The sequence below is a fragment of the Uloborus diversus genome, chromosome 6 (assembly GCF_026930045.1).
Source record: "Uloborus diversus isolate 005 chromosome 6, Udiv.v.3.1, whole genome shotgun sequence".
NCBI classification, from domain to species: domain Eukaryota; kingdom Metazoa; phylum Arthropoda; class Arachnida; order Araneae; family Uloboridae; genus Uloborus; species Uloborus diversus.
Genome location: NC_072736.1, coordinates 104,557,306 through 104,570,917, shown reverse-complemented (window position 1 = coordinate 104,570,917; position 13,612 = coordinate 104,557,306). Strand labels below are relative to the sequence as shown.

Sequence of the window (13,612 nt, the reverse complement as noted above, 5' to 3'; positions counted from 1 at the left end):
AACGGTACCAGTATTGACCTATAGAAGTGTGTACGTAGACATTGACAGTCTGGAGGAGATAGGGTTACAGACACACACCCAGGCAAATATGCACTTGTTTTAATTGTGTAGCTTACTCGGTGAATAAATTATAAATTAAGCAATTGCTACATGTGAAAATCTTATTCAGTTTTTTCTTCATTTTATTATTTTACATGCCGATACTTATATTGGTCTTACCTGGTCTTATGCAGGACCAGCCACATAGTCCATCACAGAGGCACCGCTTTCTTGAACTGATACAGTCGTCATCAGAACCACACTTTCGAAGACACTGTCTACCCTTGGAAGCTGCTTCTTCACGATTTCTTGGGCAACCTTCTGGATCAACAGGCACTATGTTTTCTCCATCGTATTCCGGAATAAAAGGCTCTAAAAATATGAAACGAAAAATAAAGGTAATGCATATTTTTTAAAAATAAGCTTTAAGAAAGTCAGTTATACAGGCTAAAGATCTCTAATGCTTTAATAACAGACGCTTTATTCTAAACAAATATGTTTAGGAAATTTTTTATAATTTTTTTTGAGTCATAGGCGTGCACATGTGCACAAATATTTCGACCAATTTTACGGAAGTGCATATGGGGTAGAACAAACACTGAATGAAAACTTAAGCACAATTTAATTTTCAAACATTTGTAGCAGCGTCTAAAAGTGTACCATTTTGCACAGGACAGTAAAAACATATTGGCTTATACATGTACTTTGTTTTTTTAATTTTAAAGTTACTTTTACAGTTTCGAATCATTTTTTTGGTGGGAGTGGGGAGGGGGAGAGGAGAAAAAAGCATCCCAACCCTATGAATGAAGCCGCCTCTCTCCTCCCCCCCCCTCCCCGTCCAGTGGACAAACACAGCATTTTATGGTCATTTCCTTACTGTAAATGTGAAGAGAAAAGTTACTACTGCCATAAATCCCTGAAAGATATTTTAAAACGTCATCTATTAAACAAAATCACGAGATATTCTATCACTGTGGGGTTGTATTATTAACTTGTCGGTCTATTCTATGTGAAATTCCGCATTTCGCCAAATTACATTATCTAGTTGGTTTAAAGTGGTAATTGCAAATAAAGTATTTCTGTAGTAAAATCAGTACAAAAAAAAATGCTTCTACCACAAGATTCTGGTTTGACTAGTAGTGAAGAAGTAGAAGACTTGCAAAAAGCTCATGCAGAGAAGAAAAATTGCACAGCTAAAAAAACATTGAAAAAATTGTATTTCACATAGGCATAAACGAAATTCATTTAGGCGGTATAATTCTCAATCAACTCCGTATTCCTTAGCGATTGTAAAATTGTTAGAAACTATATTTTATTTGTATGAATGCTTTGAAAAATTACATTTTATTCCTCATTACATAGTAATTTACTGTCTATTTTCTAATTACCATTTAAACAACTTCATCATAATAGCTCATAAGCGTTGTGTAGTTTGTTTATCACATAAAAGTTCAATTTGTTAGAGGGTAACCATCCCGTAACAATATTTCTTCAAGCAAACTTTTTTGCTGTTATACATGCTATCCTAAAGTATTAAAATGAACTCAAACAATTATTAAAGCATACTTTTAGTGAATTCAATTAAATTTAAAAAATTATTAGGTAATTTTAATATGTTAAATTAATCATTTTAATTTTTTTATTACTTTTTTTTAAGCTTTAAAAGTTTAAAAAGTGACCAAATCAGTTTCAGATCTCTCTAAGTGACAGAAAAGGATTAAGAGCTTTAGATCATAGTTTAATCGAGCAAATGGCTGGGTGAATATGTGAAGCATAAAATAGTTTCAAAGATCTGAAACTTTTCTGCTATTTTCATTTCAGCATTTTTTCAGAAAAAACAAGACTTTCTTAAATTTATATAAAAGACGTTAGCGAAACACCGGGAAAAAAATTCTATTCAAAGAATATACATATAGTTTCTTTGAGTTGTAATTTTTAAATCGTTATGCAAAAAATATTTAATCTCATTTCTTATTTCTTACCTTAAAAGTATCCTACTAGGAAAATATTTTTGTTAGGAATCCAGTTAAGCTTTTTATGAGTGCATCATGAATAAGTTTAGTCTTCAAACTTATGATCAATTTTTTGCTTTTCTGTTGCTATGAAACATAATTTAAAAACCTTTTGATAGAAATATCCTACATTATAGAAGTTCCTATCTCTCTTTATCTCTTTTCGAGGTATCTTTAATGTTTTTTCCCCTATGAAACGATTCGTAAATTACGTTTTTTCGTATTATGCTAAAGGGTTAATCTTAGTCAACAAAAATCTTCACTACTTTCATTTTTTGGGATCGTCCCTTTTGGCTACATTGCAGCTTTGAAATAGCGATTTAACAATTTGTTATTTGTTTCCGATTTAAGTTACATTTCAGCATGAAAAAAAATTCATGAGAGCAGGCCTAATAGTCAATATTTAAGGGTCGGGAAATTTGAAAGTGATATTTTTCATTGACGATTTTTTTTCAAGGATAGCTTTACTGAAACTAAAATAGCGTTTCATAGACTGTAGCAAATAAATGTTTACAGTTCTAAATCTCAAGCTAATGTATGTCATGAGTTACAGTTGGGATTCTCAACCGCTTGTCTGTGGAAAACTTTCACTAATCCTAGATTTTTGCTTGTACACCTAAAAAGATTTACTCGATTATATATATATATATATATATATATATATATATATATATATATATATATATATATATATATATATATATATATATATATATATATATATATATATATATATATATATATATATATATATATATATATATATATATATATATATATATATATACAGTCGACTCCCGCTACAACGCGATCCGACTTACGCGAAATGGCTATAACGCGATTTTTTCCTCGATAAAGAATTTTATTCCTAACGCGAATTCTTCTCCCGCAACATGAAACTTTTCCGAAGGGAATCGCAGTTATTTCGTGAATGGATCTTCATCCCTTTGGCATCACTGAGAGCGGAAGTTCCCACACCGTACAAGTCTGCACATCGCTTATACAAATAACTACTTCTCTTTTTCCGTTTATTTTTTTCATTCTATATGGGAACGTTGATGAAATATAATGACATCTAAGAGCGCTGTTTCATTTAAAGTTTGTGAAGATAGATGGAAAAAGAGAAAGTTTCAACAACTATAGTGCATTTGTTTTTCTTACTACATAATGTACGTACCGTAGTGGTTTATTTTACGTCTTCCTTTCCCATTGATCATTGATTTTGTGCTTGTGCATCATAGCAGTTTTTTATGTTAAGAAAGCGTTTTTCTTAAATACAATAAATAAAAATTCAATTTTTCATTTTAGAAACAGTAATGTGTATAGTTAAGAAATGGCTTTTAACAGTTTGAGGTGGTGCTTACAAGTGTCTTTAATCGTATGGGTATGTTTATAAAAGTTTTTACACATACCCTTTTCCACAACACGAAATTTCAACTTACGCGAAGGGTCTTGGAATGCATCCCTCGCGTAAGTCGGGACTCGACTGTATATATATAGATTGAGGGTGTTCCGTTTTAACCTGCAAGACCTTTGTTTTCGCAACCGTTAGTCCTAGATGTGTACTTCCAATTGCAAAAATGTTCAAAATCAGATGCAGTTAAAGATATTGAAAGTTCGAAGTAGAAATAAAAATAAGTCAAAAAATACAAAATTTAACTTTTTATACGGGCCCGAAGTTCCCTAGCTTATTTTTAGGGAAATAATTTCCGTTGAAAAATAATTCCAGCACAAAAAGTTCTAAACTAGTACGACCAATATTCACTGAGATATGAAACGCAACGTTTTGTGACTTAGATCACTTTTCACTCACCATCAACAACACCTTTTGGGGGCACATATAGCAGTTAACAAGTGATTAAAATGATATGTGTGAATAGAGTGTGGTTTTTCAAATTGTTCGAGGCTTTGTAGTGTGCTTTTGCGTATCATGGCATATGATTTGCATTTATTTTTCAAAAGCAATGAAAAATTATAAATACTTTGATTGTCTACTTCGACAATTTGCCATTCTTCTGAAAGGGCGATAAGTTTCAATCTCATCTTCTGCATGGACCCTCAAAACTTTGAAATGAAATATTTCCCAGAGTTTTGGACTCCCAATTTTTGTGTCAGTAATAGTTTTCAATGTAAATCATTTATCTAAATATTAGTTAGGGGACCTAGGACCCGTATAAAAAGTCAAATTTTGTATTTTTGACTCACTTTTAAATTTGCTTCAAACTTTCAATATCTGACTCTGCATCTGATTTTGAACATTTTTGCCATTGTAAGTATACATCTAAGACTAACGGTTGCAAAAAAAAAAAAAAAAAAAAAAAAAAATATATATATATATATATATATATATATATATATATATATATATATATATATATATATATATATATATATAATGGTGTAAATTTCTATAAGTTTTTTTTAACGTTAATCTCATACTTCCAAGACATGGACTGCACTGTTTTGTTTTAGAATCACTGGAATGATCTCATATTTGTTTCTAGTTCTATTTCGCGTTTTTTCTTTTTTTTAAGAATAAACTCGACTGGATTTTGTGAATTATATTTTTTTACATCGTATACTTTTCAAAAGACTTATTTACCAATAGATAACAAGTGGTGAAATAATTGCATATTTTTATGTTTAAATACCATTGTAAGCAATTGTTCGTGATAACGTTGCTATTTGGGTATACCCGACGAAAAATCAGAAATTCGGTCCCGAACTTGACAGATATATAATTAATTTCAAAATGTGTAAAACGGAATTTTTTCCTCTAAGAACTCTCACATGTATTTGTGTACTACTTTTGACACTAAAATATGGAGTTGTCACGTGTAGGAGAAATTTCTGATTTTCTGTGGACGAGCCCACTATTTACTTTACTTTTTTTTAAAAGAGAAAAGGTATTTGTTTAATAAATATTGCATGAACAGATTCGAATGACATATTGCTAGACTCAAGAACTCTAAAGCGGATGTCCAAATGAGTGTCCCACACGTGACAGGTTAACTCCATTTAAAAAATACCAATCAAAAAAGAAATTAGAAAAATATTTTTTGCTTAACAAATTATACGAGTCAAATACTTCCCCTTGAGCAACAAACTTCTACTTTTCAGCTCTTATTAAAATGCATGTAAATAAAATAAGAAGGAAACTTTGTGTAAATTTCCCCACACGCGACTATGAAATTACCCATTTTTTTGAGTTACAGTAGAACGATTTAACGATACTCAATTTAATGATTTCCTAAATTTAAGGACCTTATTTTACTGGTCCGAGTTAGACAATATTGAATGTCTATGCTCCTTGATTTAATAACATCCTTGATTCAACGATAACTTTTTTTAGTCCCTTGACGATAGTTACACAGGTTACACTGTAGTAATTTTTTAATGCGAAATAAATTGTTTATGTAAGGATTTAAATGAAAATACCGGATTGCGAATTTTTTATCAGAAATGTTACCGGTCCTTGGACCAAAAACTTTTAAGAACAGCCGATATTCATCAAATTACAAAAAGTAACGAGCTGAAGTGTGCATCACATGATTTCCTTTCACTCCAATTTTAACGTCACTTTTCCCACTATTGGCAATTTTAATGTGATTCAATACTTTACTCTCACCACCAGTGGCCAAATTAAAACCAGATTTCGAAAAAAAAAATGACCAAATTTGTCGCCAACTTGGTGACAAAACTTGGCGCCAAAAGACTGGCGACATATCGCCAAGTTTCCGCGAAATGATAACACCACTTCAGTATACATCGAAATTAACAACGATTTCCCCGCAAAAAAGGGCAAAAGACCCCTTTAAAAACACCTGAATGCAACCAAAAGCGGAGGTGCACAACTAGACCCCATTAGGCGACATACATACGCACGTACGCGCATACACACACACATACTACATACGGTCGTCACGAGAAAAGTCGTTCTAAAAACCTCGGGGAATGTCAAAATGTAAATTTCGGGTGTTTATACGTTCTTAGGCACTTATCCGCGTGCGGTCGGGTTGAAAAAAAAGTCAACATTAATCCGGGGGTGAGCAAAATGGTAGTTAAGGCCGAACTTAGAGTGAAATTTTTTTCGCGAATACAATACTTCCTGTTTTGTAAATGGAAGTAAAAATAAATAAATATCTGTGACTTCTTCAGAAAAAAAAAGTGTAAGTATGCATTTCATTTCTCCGTCGACTTGAATGCAGGACAAAAAACTATTACTCCACTCTCATCTTATCTCTGCACTCGCACATGAAATCCAAAACCAACCCTTTCTCGGCGTGAAAAATGCACAAACTCTTCAATCTTGGGCTCACCTTGTGTCGTTCCATTCGTTTTTTTGATGTATTGTGCATCAAGATGGTGCAGACAGGTACGAAGTTGTTCCCTACGCTACACGACAGAACGCTCAATATCCCTGCTTCGTTCAAATGTCATTCATGAAGAATGAAGGGAGAGCTCTTCGATTCCCATTTTGTTCACGAAGAGTACCAAATAGATTTTTTTTTGAAGAAAAGAAAGATGCTTCTTGTCCTATAAAATTGCGTTGCAGTGAAAAATCGCGTGCAAACCTTGTCGAAGACTTTTTCTGTATATATTTTTTTGTGAAAAAATGTTGTTGAAGAGGGTTTTTTTTTTTTTTTGTTACGCGCGCGAAGACTATTGTATTCTTACACAAACACACGCACACACGCACATATATACACACACACACACACACATACTGCCGTGGGCAGGTAAAGGGCAGTAACACTCAGTATTTAATCTAATGATTAATCTTCATACAAGTATGCAGATAGATAATTTGTACAACAGAAAAAAATAATGAAAAATGACTAGAAACATATTACACAATGATAATGCTTGCACGTGCTTCCAAAATAAAATTACTGCGGTTTGAATTCCTTATATTGTTTTCTTATTTAGTTTTTTTTTTTTTTTTTAAACATTTTTGAACGAATTCCTACGACGGCACAAACAACAGAGTGGAAGTAAATACTTATGTTAAAAGCCGTTATTAAAAAAATATCAATGATAAAAACGATGATTTTAAAGTTAGTAGCGTTTTGAAATATAAAACAGAACAAGTACAGATAGAGCAAAGAAATTTATTGCACAAAAATCTACCAGCCTTGCGCTATTTTTCGACGTTGCTCCCTTGATTTTCTAAGCATTTATTATAGCGTGGTACAGGTTTTTGTACGCCTGTTCGTAAATATTTGCCACTTGTGAAGGCAACAATGTTCTCTGAGCTCATCATTGATGATGTGCCATCAACTGCTAAGAAAGACTTTTGATGCCAAAATAAATGCAGGCGGCTGCGAGAAAGGTCGGGGCCTTAGATCATTGAAACATATGTATGGTGAGTGGCCGTGGTTGTTGAAACAGGAATCTTCACGGGAGAAAACGAAGGGAGGCCACGTGACTCGGTCCTTCCGCGGAAGAGAAATTTCACTCAGCTGTATTAACTGTCGTAGGGATTTGAATAGCCTTCGATTTTAATTTTTCACTTTCTGCCTGAAATGTTTTGGCACATTTTCCTTTCAGGCCGATTGTTTCCAATATTGGTACGGCTTCGTACAAACTTGCAAAATATTTAGTCTCTGTGTTTTCTCCTCTTAGGAGTCACAATTTATTTATTATTAAAAATTCTGTTGAGTTTGTTAAAAAAATTCATAATTTCGTTCCAAATAATTCTTATATAGCTTCTTTTGATGTTAACTCTTTATTTACGAACGTTCCCGTCGAGGGTTCATTGTTATGCCTTCGTAGAAGACTTTCTGAATTTCATTTCACCAATACGAAAATTGAGGATTTAATTTTCCTTACCCGTACTTGTCTTAAGCAATGTTCTTTTGTTTTTAATTGGAAATTTTATATTATGTTAGATGGTCTGGCCATGGGAAACCCACTTAGCCCCATTCTTAGTGATATTTACATGCATTATTTTGAGGTTAAGCTGTTCCAAAAACTGCAGTTTCAATTTTATGTTCGGTATGTTGATGATTGTTTTGTTCTAATGAACTAGAATCAGTTTGAGAGTGATGAGGTTTTATCTATTTTAGACTCCATTGATCCTCACATTCAGTTTTCTTGTGAGAAAGAACGGAATAATTGCATTTCATTTCTTGATGTACTTGTTTCTCGTACTGAAATTGGTTTTGAAACTACTGTTTATCGCAAACCTTTTGCTGTTTCTTTACCTCCTCATAGACTATCGTCTCATCCTCCAAATCAAAAATATTCTGCTTTCAATTCTTTTGTTTATCGCGCAATTAATATTTGTTCTTCGTCGGAACTTCTCAAAGTGGAACTTAATTATCTTAAAGCTGTGGCAATTGATAGAGACTATCCGCCAACTTTGATTGATTCCATTTATAAAAAACTTTCAAATAAATCCCAAACTAATGTTCTTAACCGCACCTTCATCAGAAAGAATTTGGTTGTTTTGCCATTCTTTCCATCTGTAAGCTATCAGGTTGCTAAGATTCTAAAACGTTTCCAACTCCAGCTGGTGTTCTCTCCTATTAATAAACTTTCATTCTCTTCTCTTAAAGATTCTATTCACCCTCTTAACTGTTGTGGAATTTATAGAATTAATTGTAGTTGTAAACTTGCCTATATTGGACAGACTCGGCGTGCTTTAAAAATTCGCTTGAAAGAGCATCAAAATTATGTGAAAAAACAACAATTAAATAAGTCTAGTATTGCTCAACATTGTTGGGATTCGAATCACTCTTTTGATTTTAACTCTTATCAGATTCAAAAAATCAGTAATCCAACGTCATTAAGCACAAAAATTGCAAAAAATTGCAGACACGTGTTTCGGTGTTACAAGGAACACCTTTTTCAATGCAAAGAGGTGTGAGCTTCTGGATGAAAAGTAAAATGGTGTTCCTTGTAACACCGAAACACGTGTCTGCAATTTTTTGCAACTTTTGTGCTTAATGACGTTGGATTACTGATTTTTTGAATCTTCAGCACAAAGGTATTTATTTGTTATCTTATCAGATTATGCAAAAATGCCCCAATTCATCAGATCTTGACTTTTGGGAATCCTTTCATATTTTGAGGAACAGTTCTAACTTAGTTAACGATCTTAGTGCAGTTCCATATTTTTCCAACATTTGGCTCCCATATCTTTAATACTGTCCTTTCCCTATCCCCCCCTTTTTTTCCCATTCATTTTTATCTATCTTCCTTTGTTTATTTTTACCCTTTTGTCTTGTTGACATCCCCCCCCAATTTTCTGTTGTTCATTTTTTTCCTTTTTTCGAATATTTTTGTTTCTGTTTATTTTATTTCATGGTTTTCCATTCAGCTTTCCCTTTCTTGCGGTTCACAGTTACTGACATTTTCTTTTCTTTTTGTTTAAGCTTCGGCTTAATCTTTGTCCAATTAAATTTCTTTCTTTCTGGGTTTCGTACCTAAGAGAAAGCTCTTGGCCTTTGCTTGCATTCCTATTGGTTCCTGATTGGTTTATAACTTTGTCATTGGTGTTTGGCTAATCCCCTCTTTTTATCTTTTAAGCTGCATGCTTGTCTGCTCTTGGCTTTTGTTGGATGTATCTTCATCCATAAGCTCATTATTTTTTGCATTGAAAACGGCGTTCCCTGTAACGCCGAAACACGTGTCTGCTGTCATTGGTACATTTGTGCATCTTCTAACGTTGTTTCTCTTACTTTACTGTTCAGCACAAAGGTATTTATTTTTCTTACGTTGCTACTTATTCATTCACTTTCATTTGATGGGAGAGAAACTAAGTTTTTCATGTAATAATTTGTTTTTTTCGGATTTTTTGAAAAAAAAGTAATTTTAACTAATAGTATGCTTTTAAAGCACTTTAAATTAAATTCATTCTATTTCGAATAGAACTTAGATTTTATGCATTTTGCTAGATTTTGTGCATATGTTTCCCAACTTCTAGGTTAGAGTAATTTATAAATAATTCATTCTATATTCATGATAACCAAACAACAGCGCTTGATAAATGATGTACAAAGAGTCTTATGCGGGGAATGTTACTATTGCTAGAATGTTTTTTCTTGTGAATAAAAGCATTATACGAGATATATACACATGCGTTCATACATACACATATACAGACGTCACGAGAAAACTCGTGATAACTAAATCGGGGATCGTCAAAATGATCATTTCGACTGTCCTTAAATATATTTGCACATGCGGATGCTCGCGGCTACAATACTTCCCTTACTATGTAAACTGTTGTAAAAAAAATAGTTTTGATCTAATGTTCTTTAAAAAAAAAAATAAAGTTTAGACAGTAAATTTACTTGGTTGATAGACATATGTAGATATTTTAACTTACAATTGTATAGATGTAGCTTTGAAAGCACGCATTTCGTTCATTTTTCCTGATTTTTCAGTAAAACATTCTGACTGAATAAGAATGCTTTATGCGTAAGAGAACCAATAAGAAGTATTCAAGAAAAATTGAATATTATATTAAATTTCATGCAACAGCAAAGCAAGTTTGTGTGGCAAGAAAACAAACTTGAATACTGAAGCACAGAAACTAAAAGCTACTGAAGCGTAATTTAGGGCATTTCGATTTCCTTCTCGAATGTTTCAAGGAAAAGAATACTCTCCTTGGAAAAATTTAAGATTTTTCTTTTCGTAGTTTTCGTTCTGTTTCTGTAAAATCAATGAGGCAAAGCCAATACGTAAAATATGAACAAGATTTCCAAAACATATCGATGGGACGAAAGTTGAAAGTTCCGTAACGTTATTTCTTTTGATTCCACTGAGAACCATAAAGATTTTTTTAGCAATAAAAATGGAAAAGAATTGTTAAAAGTTTGTATGTATATATATATATATATATATATATATATGTATGTATGTATGTATGTTCCGCCTACATGCGTGCACGTAGTAAGTGTAAAATAACGAAATAACAACACATTGAAAAATTTGAACAAGATATGCAAGAACTTGAAGATGTAATACAAATGCAAAATCGACAGATTAAACACAACTGCATTTAAACAGAAAATATTAACTGGGTGGCACTGCGTCGACGGATAGCGGGAGTAGTGGTTGTACTTAAAATTTGCAGGTTTCTTAAGAGGTCGGCAGCGCACGAGTTAACATTGAAAGTTTAATTATTTAGAAAGTCTAAAAAAGACAATATTGCTGCCAACTTGTGCACCCCCCCCCCCCCACCCGCTCTGACCTGCAAATAAAAGAAAACAGATTACTCAACCACTTTCAAAAAGACAATTCCATCATTAAATGATATTTAAAAAGGGAAGAAGTTTTAATATTTTTTAACAACGTTAAATAAAATAAAATATCAGATAAGTTTAAAAAAACATTTAGGTTAAGGATAAAATAACTAAGACTAACAAAACGATTTTATGGAAAAATTGAATTTGATCGTTTATTCAACAGACCCTTCATATGTATGAAAGATTGTCATATACTTAAATTACTATTAAAATTAAATACCGCATTTTGAAGCACGTTAAAAATTTGTGTGTATTATTGTAGTCCCAATACTTCTACGGGATTTTTGCATAAGGTGAACTCAGGGGGAGGGGGATTTAGCAAATTTTAAAAGTTGCACTAATTATATTGTTTTCTTTATCTGCGATTAATGAAGAAATTTTGAAGGAAAAAAAAACCTTAAAAGAGAGCAGCCGGATAAAATGTTTTTAAGCTTAATAAAATGAGATTTCATTTGCGGAAATATCAGGAGGTATAGAGAGATTTCCTGTGCCAACCAGAGAAAAAGATTTGGTACACCAAGATCCATTCAGACAAAAAAAAAAAAAAATGAAAAAGGTTAGGAAATGATCTGAAGAAACAAACAAAAATTTGCTATTAAACTTGCAAGAGAGTTCACGAGATTGAAAGGATCAATGTTGAGCATTCTGAAAATAGACCCAGTGTGCAACAATCAAATATAAAAAGAAGGGTTCCTGGCTCTACTATGACAAAAAGGAAGCGGACAATGAAAGAAAAACTTTTTTGGCACGTTGGGAGTAAATTTATCTTTTTATCTATGAAACCATTCATTTACAATAAGGTTTCAACCTCCAAATTTAAATTTTAGCATTTAAAACTGATTTCTAAAAAAATGTATGCTCTCTCATATGATGAAATAGATTCGTAAAATTAACGAAAATTTTTCAATCAAATAAAGTATTGGCTCCCTTTAAACTATAAAGTTAATATATTTCTTCCAAAAAAAATGTTTTATCTCTTTCAGAAAATATGAATTTATAAAATAAAATTTTAAAAAAAGCATCAGAATAAATATATTTTGTCAAAAAAATTAATTATTAAATTAATTAATTAATTTTTTTGACAAAATATATTTATTCTGATGCTTTTTTTTTAAATTTTATTAATTTATTAATTAATTAATTCAGTGGAGAATTCGTTTAATTAATTAATTAACTAAAGCGTTTCTAGCTCTTTATTTCGGGTAAAAATAAAACACCTCGAATGTTATATTTCCCCCGTTGCCAAAAAGGAAAATAAGTAAATAAGTAAATAAATATACCATAGAAAATAAATAAATAAAAGTATTATAACGAGAACTAATACCTTTGTGCTTGAAAAATAAATGAACGAATAACCAACGTTTTGCAATTTTTGTGCTTCAAAGCGTTGTTAATTCATACATTTAAATAAAAGTCTTCTCAAACAATAATTTATCGTTTACGCAGCTCTTTCTTTATGATCAAAAATATACTACCCTGAATTGACTTTTTTTCCCGTTGCCAAAAAAAGAAGTGAATTAAAACTTTAGATTAAAAATAAAAAATAATTTATATCGACAATCCTTATTTCACAATAAAAACCAGAGCAGTGGAGTTGGGGTCGGACTCATTTTGGGATAAAGAAGTCGGAGTCGGGAAGTTGGCGGCTTTGAAACTCCAAGGTTGGCAATCGGTCATTTTCCCTCCGAGTCAACAATTCTGCCATGTTTTCGAATACATAGTTGGAGTCGGAAAGTCGGAATTGAACTAATTTTGGAGTACACAGAAGTCGGAGTCGAAGATTCTAAAATTATAGGAGTCGGAGTCGGGAGTTGATCTTTTTTCCTTCGATTCCACGGCCGTGGTAAATACATGTGTGCTTTGGATTCGTTTGATTTGATTCAGTCATATTTGTCCAAGATATGCGTCAACGTCAAGTCTACGCGCCATAATACTTCAATTTTTATTCGCAACTTTTTTCCTGTTTTCTTGAAGCCCAAAACGAAGAAGATATTAAAAATCTGCTCTTTTTTTTAAATTCTTTATTTATTTATTTTATTTTTTTTAATTTTTTGTTTCCCTAAAATAATTTTTATTGTTGTTGATTTCTTAGATAAAACTCTTTTAAAATCTTCCACAAGCATTAATGTTCATAATTTTTGAATTTTTCAAAAAATACCGTTTAAATACCAAAGTTAAAGAATAATTTTTGAACATTTTCGTGGTCAAGTGTTTTTTCTAACAAAGTTTGTTTTGAAGCAAATTCCGTCTTCAAGTTCAAAATCTGTATTTGTTTTAAATTCTGCCGTAAACGTGAATGTTATT

At 31.9% G+C, this 13,612-nt stretch overlaps 1 protein-coding gene across 1 annotated transcript in view; it reads right to left on the bottom strand.

The window, feature by feature from the left end:
• Positions 1-13,612, bottom strand: part of LOC129224904 (sushi, von Willebrand factor type A, EGF and pentraxin domain-containing protein 1-like) — a 149,274-nt gene that overhangs the window by 87,411 nt on the left and 48,251 nt on the right. The window contains exon 2 of the mRNA XM_054859450.1: positions 220-411. Coding sequence (XP_054715425.1) covers positions 220-411 — 192 coding nt within the window. The remainder of the gene's footprint in view (positions 1-219; positions 412-13,612) is intronic.